Below are 17,893 nucleotides of genomic sequence, written 5' to 3'. Positions count from 1 at the left end.
AGCAAAGCAGAGGAGGGGCTGACTTTTCCTAAACCTCAGCATCATCTTATGTTATTATATTATCTCATGGGTGTAGCCAAGTGGGGGCAAGGTGGGGCAGCTGCCCCCCATCAAGTAAAACAATAGAAATACTTAACTAACTGATCAATCACATTGGTTCTGCCCCCCCCAACAAAGTTCTGCCCCCGCCCAAAAAAATCCTGGCTATGCCAGGCCATGGGATTATATTGGGCTCCATTGTGCCATACCGATATGCTTTGGACAGGTAAGAAGGGTAGCTGAACAATTTGAACAAAACAATATTAGAATTCAAATGGTCAGACTGCTCCTTTTAATTATGGTGCCATAATGCCCACTGGTGGCCAGAGCTGACCACTGCAACTGCTGAGACAAAAACAGGAAGACTTGGAAGAAGAAAAGTGGGTGGAGGGAGTATTGAAAACTTTGAACTGTAGTTCTGCACAGAAGCAGGCATGGAAATCACTACAAAGAGGAAGATCCTGAACTGTAACCGGAGGATGAAGTCATTAACAATGTTGGTGTGTAATGAGGAGACAGTGTAATTTAGTACTAAGAATTTATGGTGCTATTGCTTGTGGATTGAATATATCCCATCCCCCCCCCCGATTGAATAGATTTTTAGTACATTATGTGTGCTAATTAGCTTATCAATACCAGGATGTCATCAAGAACTGTTTTTCATATTACCGGTACTGTATTAAGTACATAATTATCACTGTACTTTATTGCATTTCCTTTCCTTATTACAACCCTCCTCCCCAAACAATGTGCATCTAAACCTATAGGCTCATGATAACACTACACACATCTGATGCAGTGGATGGTAGTCCACTAGCTTATGCTAGTCATTATGGTGCTGTAAGATTCTTGTTTTCTCTGCAAAAACCCCCAATACTCCTCTAGAACTTATAATTAAGCTGTGGCCCTCATGTTTATCTTTGGCTAGAAAGATTGACAGAGGAATCTTATAAACATCACCTCAGGTCCATGGGATTTGCTTCCAAGTAAGTGGGTTTGGAATTGCAGCCTAGGGAGAGGTACAGGTTTCAGAAGAGAATTAAGAATATTCTAAAATGTTAACTAACAGCAAATATATTTTGCAACTGTCTGCATTTCTTGTTTGACATCTTTCCTGAGAAAGAAACCAGAATTATTAAATTCTGGAATCCTACATGCCATTGTCCACTTGCTGGCAACTTGTGTCAGAAATGAAGAGTTTTTCACCATTCCCATTTTTTGTTTTGGGCTCACTAAAATCCAAGGGGGCAGGCTGTCTGTTTTATTGTATCTGCTTATCAATAATCTGCAAGCTTCACACTTGGTAATTTATTATATATACACATACATGCTTTCTGGATCTTGATAGTAAGAGATTATTGCATGTAGGAACTATGTAACACAGAAGAAATGGTTAACAAGACCTCAAAATAGACTCACTCCTCCCATGGGCTCACATCTGTGTCAATAGCCACACAGTTATAAGCCGCATAACGCAACTTTTCCTCGCAGACTTTGGCCCTATAAGTGAAAAAGAAGAATCACATCAACATTTTCACGTACTTTCTGGTTATCCCAAACTCATCTCTGACTCCCCGAGATGCTATGCTTCTGTAATTAACACCCCACATTGCTGATACTCCCATCTCCATGCATATTATTCTCAATGGCAGCCACACTTACCAGTACATTAGCCTACTTCTTAGCCCTTCCCCATATCTCCCCCACCATAGTCCGCTTTGCATTGCCGCACTAAAAACTAGGCATATCATGTCCCTGGTCACTTGGTGATGCTCTAGGCACCTCGAACTCACCCGATGTTCTTCCCATGTCACAGCCCCCCAAACCTTTCAGCTGCCTTTCCCAGGTCTGTGCCACAACCACTGGGATTTTGTCCGATACACCCTTGCCCAAGAGATTTATAGAACAAGACTTACGAAGCATAGTTTGGCAAAAAAAGTGTGCTGGAGCAGGTGGAAGATTCAGGAAGTGCATCAGTGGTTTCAGAGCTTTGAGAGAAGAGATAACAAATCAGTGAGATCTGTGGAGAAGGCTTTACCACACAACAGAAATACAAAATGGCTGCCAATCCATCATCACTCACTCTGCAATATGAAGCACATTAACAGAACAAAAGGAGAGCCCTACACGTCAGATCAAAGGCCCATCTTGTTCAGCATCCTTTTCTCACACTGGGTAACCAGCTGCCCATGGGAAGCCCGCAAGCAGAACTTGAGCACAACAGCACTCTCCCCACCTGTCTATTCCCACAACACTCACCCTAATTTGTCAGGATAGATATAAATCCGAGCAGGAAGTCGGCTTCTTCCAGTAACAAACCTCAGGAAGCGACTGCGATCCTCTGAGGGGAAGAGTACACAACCATCAGAAACTCCCAGGGAGATCTCACCAAAAGTTATTATCCACAACAAGCTTGCCCAGTATGCATGTAGGAATGAAAACAAGACCCAAGCTTTGACTGGGAGCCAGCCAATGTTCGAGGTGGGAGTAAAAACTGACCCTCCTAAACAGGGGGAACCATTCAGTCGGGGGAGCTGTTGTAATAGCCTGTAATAGCCTGTTTGGGGCTATTTTTCTCCATTCCCATCTCCCATTGCCACATTGCGGTGACTCCCTCCAAGTTAAGTCTCTTAAAAACAAAACCACTTTCTGGGAGTGGTTATGAGCCGCAGTGGGAGGAGCCTCTCAAAACCCACTGAACCTGCAATTCATAACACAGATTTCTTCACATCATCACTCCACAACAGTGTGCATTTGCTAACATCTACTTACCGTTAGTAAAGTTGTTCAAGGCTTCCCAGAAATACTGAATTCTAGTATCTGATGCTTCAAAATCCTCAAAGCGAGCTGTGAGAAGAAGAAAAACAGATACATGGTGCAGGTTACGGGAAAAAATATTGCTGGCACAGAACCAAGGTCCAACTGAAGGGGAGGAGGAAAGATGGTATGCCCATTATTTGGGCAGAACACATTAAGGAAGAATGGAATATATACCTAGGCACATGGATAAGAGGTGCGAATATGCTAGCTCAAAATCATAGTACAGTGGTACCTCGGGTTACAGACGCTTCAGGTTACAGAAGCTTCAGGTTACAAATTCCGCTAACCCAGAAATAGTACCTCAGGTTAAGAACTTTGCTTCAGGATGAGAACAGAAATCGTGCGGCGGCAGCACAGCGGCAGTTGGAGGCCCCATTAGCTAAAGTGGTACCTCAGGTTAAGAACAGTTTCAGGTTAAGAACAGACCTCCAGAACAAATTAAGTTCTTAACCTGAGGTACCACTGTACAACCCACTGATATGGCATTTGTACTGTGAATCTCCACTCAGTGCAGTAGCTGAATGTGGAGTCGCCACATGTTTTATGATGACATCATGCGGTATGTTACCCATGAAGAGTACAAGGTCTCCCACACTTACTGAGCTTTTTTAGAGCCTCAACAGTAACTTCAGGGTCACCACAGACCTTCTTCTCCAGTTCCTGCCAAGTGAGCAGATCCAATACTGCCTGGGGCACTACCTTGAGAAGTCCAGCCTGCATGGCCGCAAGCTGAGAGAGTCAGGAAAGAAGAGACAGATGAGATGGGGCAAGGAACCACCAGTCAGCACCAAAATCCTATTGCCCGAATGCTATACTGAATTACCTGCTCCTTGCTCTCATTTAGCCGTGCCTTCTGCACCAGGCGGATGAAATCCAAGCGGTCCTCATAGTGCACCACAGTGCGAGTGCCACCTGGAATAAGCTCCACCATACACTGGTCGCTCAGCACAGTGGTGTACGTCAGCTCATGCCCAAACTTGAACTCAAAGGTCTCTTTGTCCATTCCTTCCATCATCTCCAGAAGCTTCACCTGAAAACAAGGAAAGGGATAATCTCACCTATGCCCAAGAAAGCAAGGAAGTGGGAGACAGGGATTTCATTAAAAAAAACCCCATAGCCATAAATAAACAGTTATTATAAGATATTGCCAAACACTTTCCATCACCTGGAAGCATGCATTATGTCTAAAACTGTGCAGCTGTTATGGTTGGAAGCTGCAGTATTTGTGTGTGGACCATTACTATGTGTTCAACATCATGAAATGTTTAAGGGAGTTTACTTACATACCCCTTCAACCTCCCCACTGGCAGTTTTAGAAAACAAAATGAAGCCAGCTGCTCTGCCATGCCAGTATCCAAATCCATAGGCCATGCAGACAAATCCTAAATAGAAATCTGCACCCCATGTTTCAATAGCGACTCCTAGATACACATCCCGGTGACTCACCAGCACAGAGTCAACAGCAGGGAAGTCCTTGCTCCAGCTCACTTCCTCCCCTGTCAGTTGCTTCCAGACAAAGCCAGGCAGGGCCAGGACCTTAAAGATAAGAGGAAGGAGAGATGCAGCACTGCAACACATTGCCTCCAGATGTGGTCTTTTGTGTCCCACTATGCTCAAAGGAAATGTTCAGGAAGGAAGACAAGGGAGTTCCCAGATCTGATTTTAAAAGAATGCTTGCGATTATGAATGATTAGAAAACAATTTGGCACAGTTAGGAAGAAACAGAAGAAGAGTTTGGATTTGATATCCTGCTTTATCACTAACCAAAGGCGTCTCAAAGCGGCTAACATTCTCCTTTCCCTTCTTCCCCCACAACAAACACTCTGTGAGGTGAGTGGGGCTGAGAGACTTCAGAGAAGTGTGACTGGCCCAAGGTCACCCAGCAGCTGCATGTGGAGGAGTGGAGACACGAACCCGGTTCCCCAGATTACAAGACTACCGCTCTTAACCACTACAACACACTGGCTCTCCAGGTGGAGAAGGAAAGTCTGGCTTCCACCACCAGTATCAAAGAAAGATACAGCCTTCATCCTATACTCACCAGGAACTCCTTGCCACGCAGGGCGGCTCCCATGATTTGCCCAATCCACTCATATTTTGTGAACTCTTTGCAGGATGGGTTGGGGACATACATGTCTCGGGCCTCTCCGGTACCACTGCCCTGAAACAACAGACAGTTCAGCTCAAATGTCCTGATAGGGACATAAAAATGAATGTTAAAACACCTGTACAATCCAGTCTCTTTGCAGTAATTTCCCCATGGAATAGTGGCACACTAAATTTCCACACTGACCAGGACTAAGCAGAGGGTGGATACATAAGGAATAAAAGTTGGATTCTGGAAAAGCTGGAACCAAAGGATAGTGCTTTGGTGTCCATATTCTCCCTCAGAGAGCACTGCCTCCTAAGCACTTTCCTTTCTCCAGAGCTTGCCCAAATCTTCACGCTGACAGTCTCTTGAGACTCATGCTGCTCTAATATCCTTAAGAGGAGGAAAGGGTTAGCTTCATCAGGGAGCAAGCACCTGGTTGGACGTGCGGACGAAAAAAGGCAGTGGCACTGGTGTCTCAGCTGAACTAGGACACAGCTCCTCAGACATATCAGCAATGCTGTCTCGGAAACCGCCACCTGGGAGAGAGAGCGCATGGAAGTGTGTGATCAGCTTTGCTATGTTGTCACCACCTGCTGAATACATTAGCTGGATTTCAGATTTTCCCACTCCCGCTCTTGAGGCCTATCCAATTTTCTGTAGGATGCAGAAAACCCTAAGCGGACACAAGAAAAATATTTGAAACTATGTTTCCTCCCTGCCAAAATCTCTTTGCACTTGGCATTCTCCCTGGTGGACACATTGGAGGAGCGGGGCTCAGGCCTCCGTTGAACTCTTCTGCTGTAACCAGTACTTTGATTGCCTTCTAGAGTTGGTTTAACAGCCAACTCAAAGGCAGCAGCAGAGTTCTCAACACTGAACTGCTGTACTACAAATCACCATCCTTATTGTTTATGCTCCTAACCAGAACTCTGTTCAAATAATAACAATCTCCGAAACTGACTCAAAAGAAAACCCAGATTTTCAGCTTCAAACTGTGGAAACAGTCAGAGATCAAATTTCTATTAGCTACCATTTTGGACTACACAAAGTGCAAAACTTACCCTGATCAATGATGCCCTCAGCAATGAATTTACACTCCCACCACTGGTCATAACGCAGCGGCCACCTGAGATGAATGAAAAATGGTCACTGAAACCTGCCTGTGGCGGTTTGCAGGAGGCACGGCATTGCTGGTGAAAGTGCAATTATTCTAGCACCTCTCTTTCCTAGTTGGAAATCTTTTGATATATTATTATTATTTCCATTTCATTTCTATACTGCTTTATATTTTTAAGAAATATGGTAATAGTGCCATATTTCTGTGTGGCCCAGAACCTACTAAGGTCCTTGAATAACTGGTGTGTTGCAAATATTTGGAGTAAGCTCTCATTTATTAAAATAAGGCTCTGTTTTCTTTCCAAGGCTTCAGCTTTCACTTTACTTGAAACTTTGTGGTGCTTGGCATTCAGGTACTTAGGCTAGAGACACCAAGCTGGAAGGGGCAGGGAAGACAGACAGGTGGCTGCTGGATGAAAAAACTCACCTGTAATCCAGGGCCTTCTCATACTTGTCAGAAGGTTTTAGTCCTTCATATACCTAGGAAAGCAGACAATGCAGCAGAGGCATTAAGAGAAGAATCCTGGGCAATGTGCTTACAAATAGCAAAGCGGGACTAGGCATCCTCTGAAGGTCTTGATGAATTTGTTACACAAGGACTGGCAATAGGCAACATGCACCAAAGATGTACAAGAAGTTCTTTTGCGCACTGCACAGTCAGGCAGATCCCTATCAACCACCAAAGTATGTGTAGCAAAGGACACACATTAAATTAAAAGGCTAGTGTGACAAAGTGGCTAGTACAGCTAGGGTTGGATGTAGGAAACCCAAGTCAAAACCCTGCTCAGCCATGAAGTTTATTTAACACACCTGGGCAAGTCACTAACCCCACAACATTAAGAATAAAAAGGTATAACCTCATTTATGTCAGGTTGAGCTCATTTGTGAAAAGACAGGATAAAACAAACAGTAAACAAGCAATGAACTACAATTTCCAGTTACCCCAATGCCTTAGAAATGAGAATGAACCATAAACACACAATTCCTGCAAATCTGAACTAGCATACACCTTGAAATTAGAGTTCAGAGAAACGTGAACTAATTGGTTCTAGGAAAGGTTTGAACCAGGTAAGTTAGTTATTTAATCCCATGTGAAAGAGAAAATAATAATCATTTTATCATTTTATCTGAGGTACATTGTGCATGTGCGTCACCAGCAGCCACTGCTGAATTTCTTCTTATATTATAAAGTGAAGGGCTCCAAAAACACACAGCTCCCATTAGCATTGTGCAGCACAGTAAAAGAGCAAAATGGCTAGGGAGGGGCGAAGCAACTGTGAGCTCCTCTCCCTGAGCCTGTATGCTCATGCAGTCATGCTAAGCCAGGGTTTGGGTTAGTGTGACATGTAAACCAGGCCACTGAGTGGGACTCCCAACCACACAGAAGCTGCATCACCCTGCAAAACTGTTTGCTGAGCTTATGCTCAGAGACGGATCTTGCTTTGAAGGTATAGGCTGAAAAAGCACTTCTGGAGTACAATAGGAGGAACACGTGTAGCAGGTTGCAAAGGCAGAAGACTCCCCCCATCCCTCTTGCCACAGAGTACCTGCTAGTGGGTGAGCTGGCCTTACCTGAGTGAAGACTGTGTTTTTGCAGCTGGGGTCAAGTGCAGGATTGTCACGATGCTCCATGGCCAGGCGACGGTTGATGTAAAGCCGTGGCATGAAGTTGGGCTTGCTAGTCTCTGAGTCTTTGAGGCACTGGGTGATTAGCACTGTACGTCTTTTGGACAGCAACAGGAACTGTTTGATGTGCTATCACGGGCAAAGCAATGCTGGGTCAAAGTCAGGAATATCCCGCACGGTCCTTCTCCTACTTTACAAACCAGCTAGCTCTACTGCCAACATCACTGCAAACTATTCTAGCACCTCTCTTTCCCAGTAGGAAATCTTTTGATATATTATTATTATTTCCATTTCATTTCTATACTGCTTTATATTTTTAAGAAATGAAAAGTCTCAAAGCAGTTTACAACCTACCTTAAAAGATCAGATAATAAAACAATCCAGAATGAAATATTACCGAAGAAAGTCAAATATAAAGTAGACCATTCAAAGCAATGGTTTACTTCCCCAAGATAGAAAACACAGAAATTGGGAATCAGAAAGTCCCTCGCCTCACCTTGAGTTGGCTGAAGGTGCCAAGTGTGTAGTCCCAGGCTGGAACAAGATGGTGAAGAACACTATCCAAGATCTTGATAAACCTACCCAAATCAGAAGCGCAATAAATAAATACCAACGTTGCCATTGCAGATGGCGGCAGAGTAACCAGACGTGTTAAATTTGACCCCTACATTCACTCCTACATTTCTTGCTATCTCTGTTGGCTTCCCTCCCTATTTCACCCGATGAGCTGATTAAGCAGGTGAGGATTTACAACTACAGGTGAAACAAAACAAAAGGAAACAATAAATAAATTCAATAGGGTTTTACAGCACGGACACCTGGTGCTGTGCCACAGTGCATGTACACTCACATGCTCAGCCCACTACCACCACCATGATTGTGGGAGCTCTCGCTCTTTGAGGCATTTCATATTGCAAAACAAAGAAATGCTGTCAACAACAACAGCAATGTTCCTCAGCCCTGCCCTGCTCCATACCTCTGGATGATCACAGCCCGCCGATAGAGCACATCAGGGTCTCTTCCCTCCAGGCGAGGATACCTCACCAGGTTGGCTGGCTGAAACATATCTGCATTGAGCCCCAGTTCCCGTTGCCGAGAAGATTTGATCTTTATTCCCCGTAGCCGAACATCTATCCCATCATCTGTATTAAAAGGGAAGAACAAAGCAACTCATCACACATCGGTCAAATAGGGAACAGTTTCTCCAGGAGGCGGAAGAGAAATACTGGGGGGAAGAGCAGGGATGAGGGTCTTTCTTTGGGTCACTTTAAGTGACCCATGGTTATCACAAATTGGCGGGGGGGGGTGACTACTGGAGAAATTCCAGGGCTTTATTCATCACTTGCCACAAAAACAGCAGACCTGTGGTGGCTTAAAGATTAATAAATGTATTGTGCCTTTGCTGTTTTTCCTAGATAAAATAATCACAAAAAGGCATCCACCAAAAGGGAAGCACCAGGGCAGCTGTCAAAGCAGTGAACCACTAAGGATAATCATAATCATCATCATTTATCCCCAGCCACTCTGGGCGGCTTCCAATAAAATATTAAAAATACAATAAATCATCAAACATTAAAAACTTCCCTAAACAGGGCTGCATTCAGATGTTTTCTAAAAGTCAGACAGTTTTTTATTTCCTTGACATCTGATGGGAGGGCATTCCACAGGGCGGGCACTACTACCGAGAAGACCCTCTGCCTAATTGTACTCTGACTCTAGATGGAACCTGCCAGGGTACGTAACTACAGAGGGAGTGAAATTCTAAAGTGGAGCATTTAGAGAAAAGCAGGGAGATCATGGCACCCCACCTCCCAGGGATTAGTAGGCGCATCCCCAAACTGACACCCACACACCTCTGCATTCCACAATGCGGATTTCAATGACAGGCAAGTGAGCAGTCATGTCTTCCAGCACACACACATCCCCGATGTAGCTCCTGGAGACACAAAAACATCTATTTCCTCTTGCACAAGGTAGGCTTACCACCCCCCTCCAAAACAGAAATCCTTTAATCTTACATGCTCAGGGGAAGTTACATCAAGGGGGATGTGGGAGCCAGAAACCAGAACTCCTGGGATCTGTTTCCAACCTTCTGGGTGCCCTAAAGTGATCCATCAATCACCTTCAGATAGTTTTTGAAGGGAGCAAAGGGAACTTTTATGCTCACGAAGGCAGTGGGTTGGGGTGAACCACACTGTATGTTTCTGCCTGAGACACTGTAGCACACAATGGTAGGTTTATGCATTACCTCAGGAATATGAAAGATGCCAGGAAATGTCTCCTCATAGTATAGAGCAGAGATGGGGAGTCTGTGACCCTCCAGACTGTATCTCCCATCTTCCCTGATCTTGCTGAAGGACAACTAGAGAGTCACAGTTTCTCCATCCCTTGCATAGGTAAGTATTTACCACACGTTAAAAAGTATTGCATTTGGGGATGGCACTTTACTGTGGACCTCCAGTCTGCCCTGTGTGTGGCTTTACGTTTTTGCCTTTTGTACTTTATAGCCTTGAGTCGCATTTGCATTTTGTACATACTGCATTTTACTGGACTGGTATAAACATGTGTTAGTTCCCCAGGTGCTGTAGTGTTTGACTGGGGTTGGTGGTTGGACTATTAACTATGTTCCTTGATGTTCACTTATCTCTGAGGTCATATACTGGGCTCTGATTGTGTGTCTTTGGGGTTATAAGGGTGTGTACACTTATATATCAGTTGCTATGGACAGAGGGAGAACTAATGGCAGAGGATGGATAAACTGGGAGTGTCATGGGCATAGCCAGGGCGGAGGGGGCAGCTGCACTTGCCTCAAGCCAATAAAAAAAGTTAATAATAATAATAATGAGATTTTTCCTTCCTTGAACCTGTTGGGATACAATAGGCTACAAGCTCAAAAACAAAGTGATGTCCATTAGCCGCTAACACTTCAGGTCTAGTATTTTGTTGCTTTTCTTCACCATCTGATTACAACAGAACCCCTTTCACATTCACTTCTTCTCTTCCCCTTTCCATGCCTCATGAGGTAAAATCAAAGGTGCCATAAAGGCATAGCCTAGGCATACTTGGCCCTCCAGATGTTTTGGGACTACAACTCCCAATATCCCTAGCAAACAGGACCAGTGGTCAGGGATGATAGGAATTGTAGTCCCGAAACATCTGGAGGGCCGAGTTTGCCTATGTCTGGGCTAGAGAAAGAATCTGAGCCAGATTTAGGCTCAGTTTCACACCTGGCTTTCCTCAACAAGCAAATTCTCTCCCCCCCCCCCCCCGCCTCCCTCATCTGACTCACTCATCAATGCCCACGTCACTCAGCTTCTTCAGGTTATCCCCCTCGCCACCATACACAGCCACCCTCTTGGGCATGAAATTCTCATCTGTTGTGTCCACAGTCAGGAACAGCTTCCTGAGGGAGAGAATTAAAGGGTAAACGTGAGACAACAATAAGATATAGGACAAGTTTCTGGCTTTTAAGTCTACTTCCCAGAGCGCCTATGGACAATGGAGGGTCCAAATATGCTTAGAAACCTTCACGGCAAAGAGCTGAGAAATGTGGCGAAAGCGGGGGGGGGGGGGGCTTGGCAGGCGAGAGAACTGGCTATGAAGCTTCCCCCAGACTGGACCTTTATGTGGCTTGGAGGAAAAGCTTAAACCTTCCCAGGAATGAACCAAAAAGGGCCAGAAAGACTCAGCCATTTTGAATCGAGAAGAGTGGTTTTTGTACATCACTAGTACCACATTCTGCACAAACCTATGTGATCACAGAAATCTTACTTAACAGAAAAGCCAAGGTGGGGATGCCTTTGTCTGCCATATGGAAAGGAGAGGGCCAATTCAAACAAATATTTTGCTGCAAATCTCAAAAGGGCGATTCTGAAATTGCTCAACTTTCAGTTTCATGGCAGTGGTGGAATCACAGTGGTATACGTGAGAAAAGATAATTCCTTTGTTGTTGTGATGGAGGCACAAAATAGTAGTAGCAGTAGTAGTTTAATTTTCTACCCACCCTTCACCCTGAGGTCCCAGAGTGGGAAACAACCATTTAAAATACAACACTAAAAACAATTCAAAACAACTTACAGTCACAAAAATAGTGTGGGTCCCAAAAATATGCATCTCAAGTGTCAAAGGCCAGTTTCATCTTCAGCACCAAACTTAAAGCCTCATAGCACCTAACTAGAAGTCTTTTCCATGATCCCCTCTTTGGGCAGGAAGAAGGCCAAGCACAGAACAAGACCAACATTCATGGGCCAGCTGCTCTTGATGCAGCTTTCACACTCAGTGAGAGCAGAGGAAACAGGGTTTAACTACAATAGTACTTATAGGAAATGGCTGATTAGGCCAGGACAGCGAAGTGTCTGCCAGTGATGTCCCCACATATAAGGAATAGGCTAGTAAAGGATAGGGAACTCACTTGATAATGGTCCCTTTCTTCATGTTGAGACGGACCCAGTGCTGACCCTGAGACCCATCACTCTCCCAGTAGGTGTCTGCATGGTTGTCTGTCAGGCATGAAACATTGAATTCTTCCTGAGGGAAGCAAAGACAGACTGAGGGGAGTTAGAAATATCCATGTAATAGCTTGCTTTCAGGCAACCCACAAGATCCCTCCCAAGAGGACGCCAACTCTAGAACCTCAGGCAGGAACTTTTAGTTCCAGACACTCAGGCATCCAGCTGCACTTTCCTACTATCCCTGAAAATAACTGAACACATCTTCCTCCCTCAAGGCTTCCTGGATTTTTACCACTCTCCATTCACCTAGGAGAGGCAACCTGCAGACCTATGAAGAACGGTAGAGGAGACACTGGGCACAGTGTCTAGCACTGATCAGGGTAGTTAAGTGTTATCAAATTTCAGAGAAACACTTGATGACCACTAAAATCAGCAGGTGGCCAACTTAATCTGAAAGTTTGCAGACCTATGCCAAGACAACACAGAATTCAGAAGTGTATATATTCCTACAACTATAAAAGTTGATCAAGTAAAACACATTATTTCACACATTATTTTATTTCATTTTCTGGAACCAAGAGAACAACTGTCTAATAACCCATTCCAGGGGCCGGTGAAGTTCATTTCATGGGTAGAGCCCTACCATTAGACAGAATAAGGCAGTCGCCTCGGACAGCAGATTCTGGAGAGTGGCAAGATTTTGGAGGACAGAGCTGTGTGCCACATGGCCTACCCTGTACCCCAAAGCTAGCCTGCTGCCCCCAAGTGTGGCTGGCCTGTCCCCAGTGTTAAAATAAGATTCAACCGCCGGTCTAGTTGTACATAGCATTGGAAGGGAGTATCATTTTATCCTTTGCCTCAGACAGCAAAATCTCTTCATTACCAGCAAAGAGACACCCAGAGTCTGTTTACACAAATAAGTTATCCTGACCTAACAAATTCTTAACTCAGTTCACCCTAAGGTTATAGATATCAACCAGAAGTTATCTGTTGTCACAATCTGGCTGGCTCCCAGACTTAATAAGCAGCAAGTAGATGTTGTCAGTTTACAAGCAGATTTATTAAACACCATCATTGTACTCAGAGCAGCTTCCATGGGCTACTGTCTCTTTCAAGATGTTGAGGCATCTTGGCTCTGATTTCGGCGCCAACAGGAAGCACGCCAGAACCTCGCCTTCCACTTCCTTGATTGATGCCTTTCTCTGACCCTCGTTAACCTATGGGAATGTGGAGATTCTGGCTGGCCTCCTACCTTTTCCTCTGACGAATCATCCCTCCCCTATGTTGTTGCTAGGGTCCACTTATCAGCGACTTGGCCTCTCTCCAGCCTCCTCTTCTCCGGCTGAGGAGAAGGGGTTGCGGGCGACTGTCTTCAAACAGCTGAGAAGGAAGCAAAACTACTCCTTCCTCCTCTGACTCTCTGTCCCCCTCATCACCCTCATCGTCCCTCTGGGAAGCCCTGTCCCTGACATCTGCCTTTGCAAACCCTTTAATATTAGCAAATGATGGCCTAGTGGTTAGGATGCTGAGGCAACAAGGGACAGTATGCATGAAGGCAAGGTCTCTATGCAAAGGAGCCTGGTTGATAGTGACACTTTACCGTGTAGGAGGACACATCAATGCTGTCCACATATTGCTTGATGCTGCCCAGATTCTCATCTTCCTTGCCGATGTGGTCATAGAGGAAATGCACCAAGTCCTCATCACATTCGTAGCTCCATGTGGGAGGTACAAATCTAAAATGGCAATAATTGGTGTTAATAGTACAGGATGAGAGAGAGAGCTGCGTTTACAGAAATTTACATCCCCGATCATACTCTCCACTACCCAATTATATCCTCCAGGATATTATTTTTACTCCCACTTCTGCACAAGCACTACTCCCAATAGAATTAAGTCCTCAGGCATACAAAGCCTGGATAATATGTAGAAACGTCCAGTGCCGCAGGCCCAGTTACCACTTTCAAATTAAGTGCATTGGCTGCACCACGTTTTCTTATTGCTGTAAAGGGGGTTGCATGCCCTTTACCGGAGTCTCTCTACCGCAGCTGCATCTGGCTCCATGATTTTTGGCTTTGCCCCAAGACGGAGGGAATATGTTAAATCCACCACCTGCTCCCATCTGGAAAAGGGAAAAAGGCAGAATTAACAACTATAAACTTCTGTGTAAGCAAACAGAAATAGGAAAAGTTCTAACTGCATTATTAGCTACTAAAACAAGGGATAAGTATCTGAGAATATTTCAAAGGGTTGGTATATAGCCCTTTGTTTAATGCTACAGAGGATCTAATTTATAATGCTTATAGTAATAATAATTTTTGCTGCTATTAAAATGAAAAACCTTACATTTATTAGATAAAACAACAAAATGGACACACAGAACTTAACACATCTTAGACTTACTGATAAGGTTTGAGCCAAGTGATGTGTGTGTTTGTGTGTGTTTGCATACATTTTTGACACAGTTGTGAATATCCCTTTTTTACAACTTTGGGAGCTATAGACAGGAGTGACAGTGTTTGCAGTGCAGTAGCTGTACTCCTTGTTCCCCCAAAAGACATTCAAAGTGAGGGCAACACTTCCTACTTTCACTCTGAACTGGCTTCGTTACATCACCACAGTCTAATCTGATTGTCTGTTTTCCACTGTAATGTCACTACACCGCTTATTTGATCCCCAATTGGCTGCAATAACGTAATCCAGAAGAAGAGAACCTCTCTCCCCCTTGGCACACAAGCTATAGATCAGAGGAGGAAATCAGCCATCAGGAAAGAAGCAAACAAGAGATGAACCACCTGAGAACATATGCCACTCCCCCCCCCAAAAAAAAAAATTTGAAATTTTGGTACTGATACAAATTTCTATTAGAAACTAAGAACTGAATGTAGGCAAAATGCTCTTGGTTGATTCTGTTAGCAAAATGATTGGAAGCTACTAATTTAGCTTGCAACCATAGGTATTTCTGAAAGTCACACATTCATTGATAGTATTATGTATTTGCTTTGGCCACCTCATGAGAAGGGAAGACTCCCAGAAAAAAAACTCTGATGTTGGATAAGATTGAGGGCACAAGGAGAAGGGGACGACAGAGGACGAGATGGTTGGACAGTGTTCTCGAAGCTACCAGCATGAGTTTGACCAAACTTCGGGAGGCAGTGGAAGAGAGGAGTGCCTGGCGTGCTCTGGTCCATGGGGTCACGAAGAGTCAGACATGACTAATCGACTAAACAACAACATGTATTTGCTTACAATGACTGCCTTCCCCAATGGTCCTCCTCAAAAGCCAATCAATCCAAACAAAATGTAGAGATGGTTTTCAGTACCTGATTACAGGCTTATAATCCACCCCAAAGAGTTGTTGCTGCCTCTGGATTCTCTCCATCGATTCCACTGGCACCAGCCTGTCCCCACCATCTGCATGCTTACACATGAGTACCCAGCCTTCCTCCAGATCACAGCCAATCTTGAATTCCTCCAGCTGCTCCTATGAGGGAAGAATATGAAATCGTATGTCCAGTACAAAATACGACATTGGAGATAACTAAGAAATCCAAACAGTTTATCAAATCCTCATACATCATACAAAGAGATTTACACAAATGGTTAGGAACACTGATTATCCATAGAGAAATGCACAGCTCCTACTAATTGATTAAAAACCAAAATGCATGTCTTTAGTCTGTGCTAATGAGTGTCTATGACTACTTTTTCTGGTCTCTACAGACCAACAACAGTCCCCTTTCTCACTTGAAAGAATGCACATGCATGCACTGTCAACAAAACGGTATTAAACTGTCCTTCCAATTATAATTATAAGAAATTTGCTGAATTCTAAAAGATTGTAGGAGGATGCCCAGGTATACATGCATAGGAATTACTGAGGTTTACTAGCACATAGCCTTTGAGGGCCATGCAGTTATCAAAAAAATTTCCCCAACTATGATAAGGAACATTGTTGGTATTACAGCTGTTTGCATATTCCTTACTGTTGCTATTTCCCAAGTGCAAAATGTGGCAGCCAGTTTATTGCCACACTAATACTAAAAGGGAAAATGATAACCAAGGCAGAAAAAAAACATATGGGCCAGGAAAAACTGAAAGGCTCTTCTGTCAGCTAAATTTGTATCAAGGAACCATAAAACTAGCTGATAGTAATCTATGTCTGTAAACAGTGCCGGTCTCTGAGAAACGTAGGAATACTTGTGCCCTGTGACACCATCCTTGAGTGCGCATGTAGGACACAGCCCCAAAAAGCAATGGGAAAGAGAGGATGAGATGCCTATGTTTATGTCTGTTACATGTGTCTTAAGCCTACATCTACATTTGCTCTAGCATGCAAATTACGTATGTAAGTTGGGGGGGGGAGGTGTCAACCCTAAAACATTTGAAATTGTAATAACGGCTCAAGTGCCTCTGAACATGGGTAGAGTGCATTTCCATCCTCTTCAAAAAGCATCCTGGCTGGGTTGCCAGTTCACACCAGGAATTATGGACAACAGGAATCATTACACGGTAGGAGGAATGTGGCGCTAACGGGCTGGAGCCCTGGCAATTTACCCTCCTCAAACTTCCGCGTTCAGCGGGTGCGGGTGCCCGTGCGCTGCAGGCCCCGCCGGAGGCTACACCTTGCCACACTCACCTTTGTCAGCTTCACCCAGAGCCCGTGCCCGTTGCAGTATTCCTCGCCGCTGGCTCGGATGCACGAGCCCTTGCGCAGCTCGATGGTGCCCCTGCCCAGGCCCTTCCTGCCGCCCGACCCGGAGCCGGCGCCGGCCTTGCTGGGGTTCTCCCATACCGACAGCAGGGTCCGGCCGGAGGCCGAGGCGGGCCCGGGGGCGCTGGGGTCCTTGCAGATCTTATACTGCACCTCGCGGGGCACGTAGCACAAGGCGGCGGGCAGCGGCTCCGCGCGCGTCAGGCACCCGATCGCCTCGCTCAGGAAGCGCAGCCGGCCTAGCAGCTGGTGCGGCGACTCGCCCGCCGTCGGGGGCATCATCCTAGCCGCCTGCAGCCGCCGAGGCGGGGTTGGCCCAGAGGGAGCAGCCGCCGCAGGAGCAGCTCCGCCGGTGGCCCCTTCCCTCCCGTCCCGATTCTGGCAGCCGGCGAGTCTTTCCCCAGCGCAGCGACCGGGAGGAGGGCGGCTGCGGCTGCTTCCTGCTACTCTCGCTCTCCTTCCTCCTAGGTTCTGCCGGGTGTACCGTAAAGCAGCCTCTATCGGCGGACGGCTGAATGAGCATGCAAGAAGCCAGGGGAACCGCACAATGGGAATGGGTCGGCGGCAAGCGCCGGACCCCGCGAGGGAGGTTTAGGCCTAAGGTGAAAGTGGCCAAGGAAGGTCGACGCGCAAGATCTCTGACTGCGTTTCACTTCAGTTCCTGGGCTCATGTGAATGGCTGGCGATGAGGCATATCATAAAAGTTCGCGTTTCCAAAACAAACACCAGGACAGGCGGAAGGATCTCTGATCAGGTGCTAGGAAGTTGACACTAGCAGTACAGTAATATAGTGGCCTTAAACTAGGGCTAGGGGACCTGCGGCCTGCCCCGCCTTGCTGGTCTGGATCACAACTCCCATCATCCCTGATCATTAGCTATACTAGCCTTGGCTGATGGGAGTTTGGAGACCACCAGGTTCTCTAACGCATTTAAACATGTTCTCTGTTGCTGAGTTGTGCCCTTTAGATGTCACTGTTCTTTGGAGGTGCCCAATTATCTAGTGGTAAATCTGCTTGGTACAATCTTGACACTTTC

The 17,893-nt window shown here is 45.4% G+C and overlaps 1 protein-coding gene across 1 annotated transcript; it reads right to left on the bottom strand.

The window, feature by feature from the left end:
* Positions 1-1,332: 1,332 nt before the first annotated feature.
* Positions 1,333-17,660, bottom strand: HECTD3 (HECT domain E3 ubiquitin protein ligase 3). The gene is made up of 21 exons (XM_083509541.1): positions 16,784-17,660; positions 15,468-15,628; positions 14,174-14,266; positions 13,745-13,880; positions 12,105-12,220; positions 10,983-11,096; positions 9,547-9,629; positions 8,670-8,835; positions 8,190-8,271; positions 7,640-7,822; positions 6,495-6,547; positions 6,013-6,077; positions 5,384-5,487; positions 4,901-5,020; positions 4,306-4,395; positions 3,683-3,889; positions 3,459-3,588; positions 2,812-2,886; positions 2,299-2,380; positions 1,956-2,027; positions 1,333-1,539 (listed from the first exon to the last, which is right to left on the bottom strand). The coding sequence occupies exons 1-21, from the start codon at positions 17,138-17,140 to the stop codon at positions 1,455-1,457; spliced, it is 2,574 nt and encodes an 857-aa protein (XP_083365667.1). The 5' UTR covers positions 17,141-17,660; the 3' UTR covers positions 1,333-1,454.
* Positions 17,661-17,893: the final 233 nt, after the last annotated feature.

This window comes from Podarcis liolepis, assembly GCF_965112155.1.
Source record: "Podarcis liolepis genome assembly, chromosome: 6".
NCBI classification, from domain to species: Eukaryota; Metazoa; Chordata; class Lepidosauria; order Squamata; family Lacertidae; genus Podarcis; species Podarcis liolepis.
The sequence above is the reverse complement of the archived record's forward strand: the minus strand, read 5'-3'. Positions and strand labels throughout refer to the sequence as shown.

What these genes read in the sequence shown, in the direction of transcription:
- HECTD3 (XM_083509541.1), bottom strand. Translation starts at nt 17,140, where the DNA reads ATGATGCCCCCGACGGCGGGCGAGTCGCCGCACCAGCTGCTAGGCCGG. An exon ending in TGAGGGCATCATTGATCAGG is followed by an intron (nt 5,488 to 6,012) that starts GTAAGTTTTGCA and finishes TCTCTCTCCCAG; the next exon opens with GTGGCGGTTTCCGAGACAGC. An exon ending in TAAATGAGAGCAAGGAGCAG is followed by an intron (nt 3,589 to 3,682) that starts GTAATTCAGTAT and finishes TGACTCTCTCAG; the next exon opens with CTTGCGGCCATGCAGGCTGG.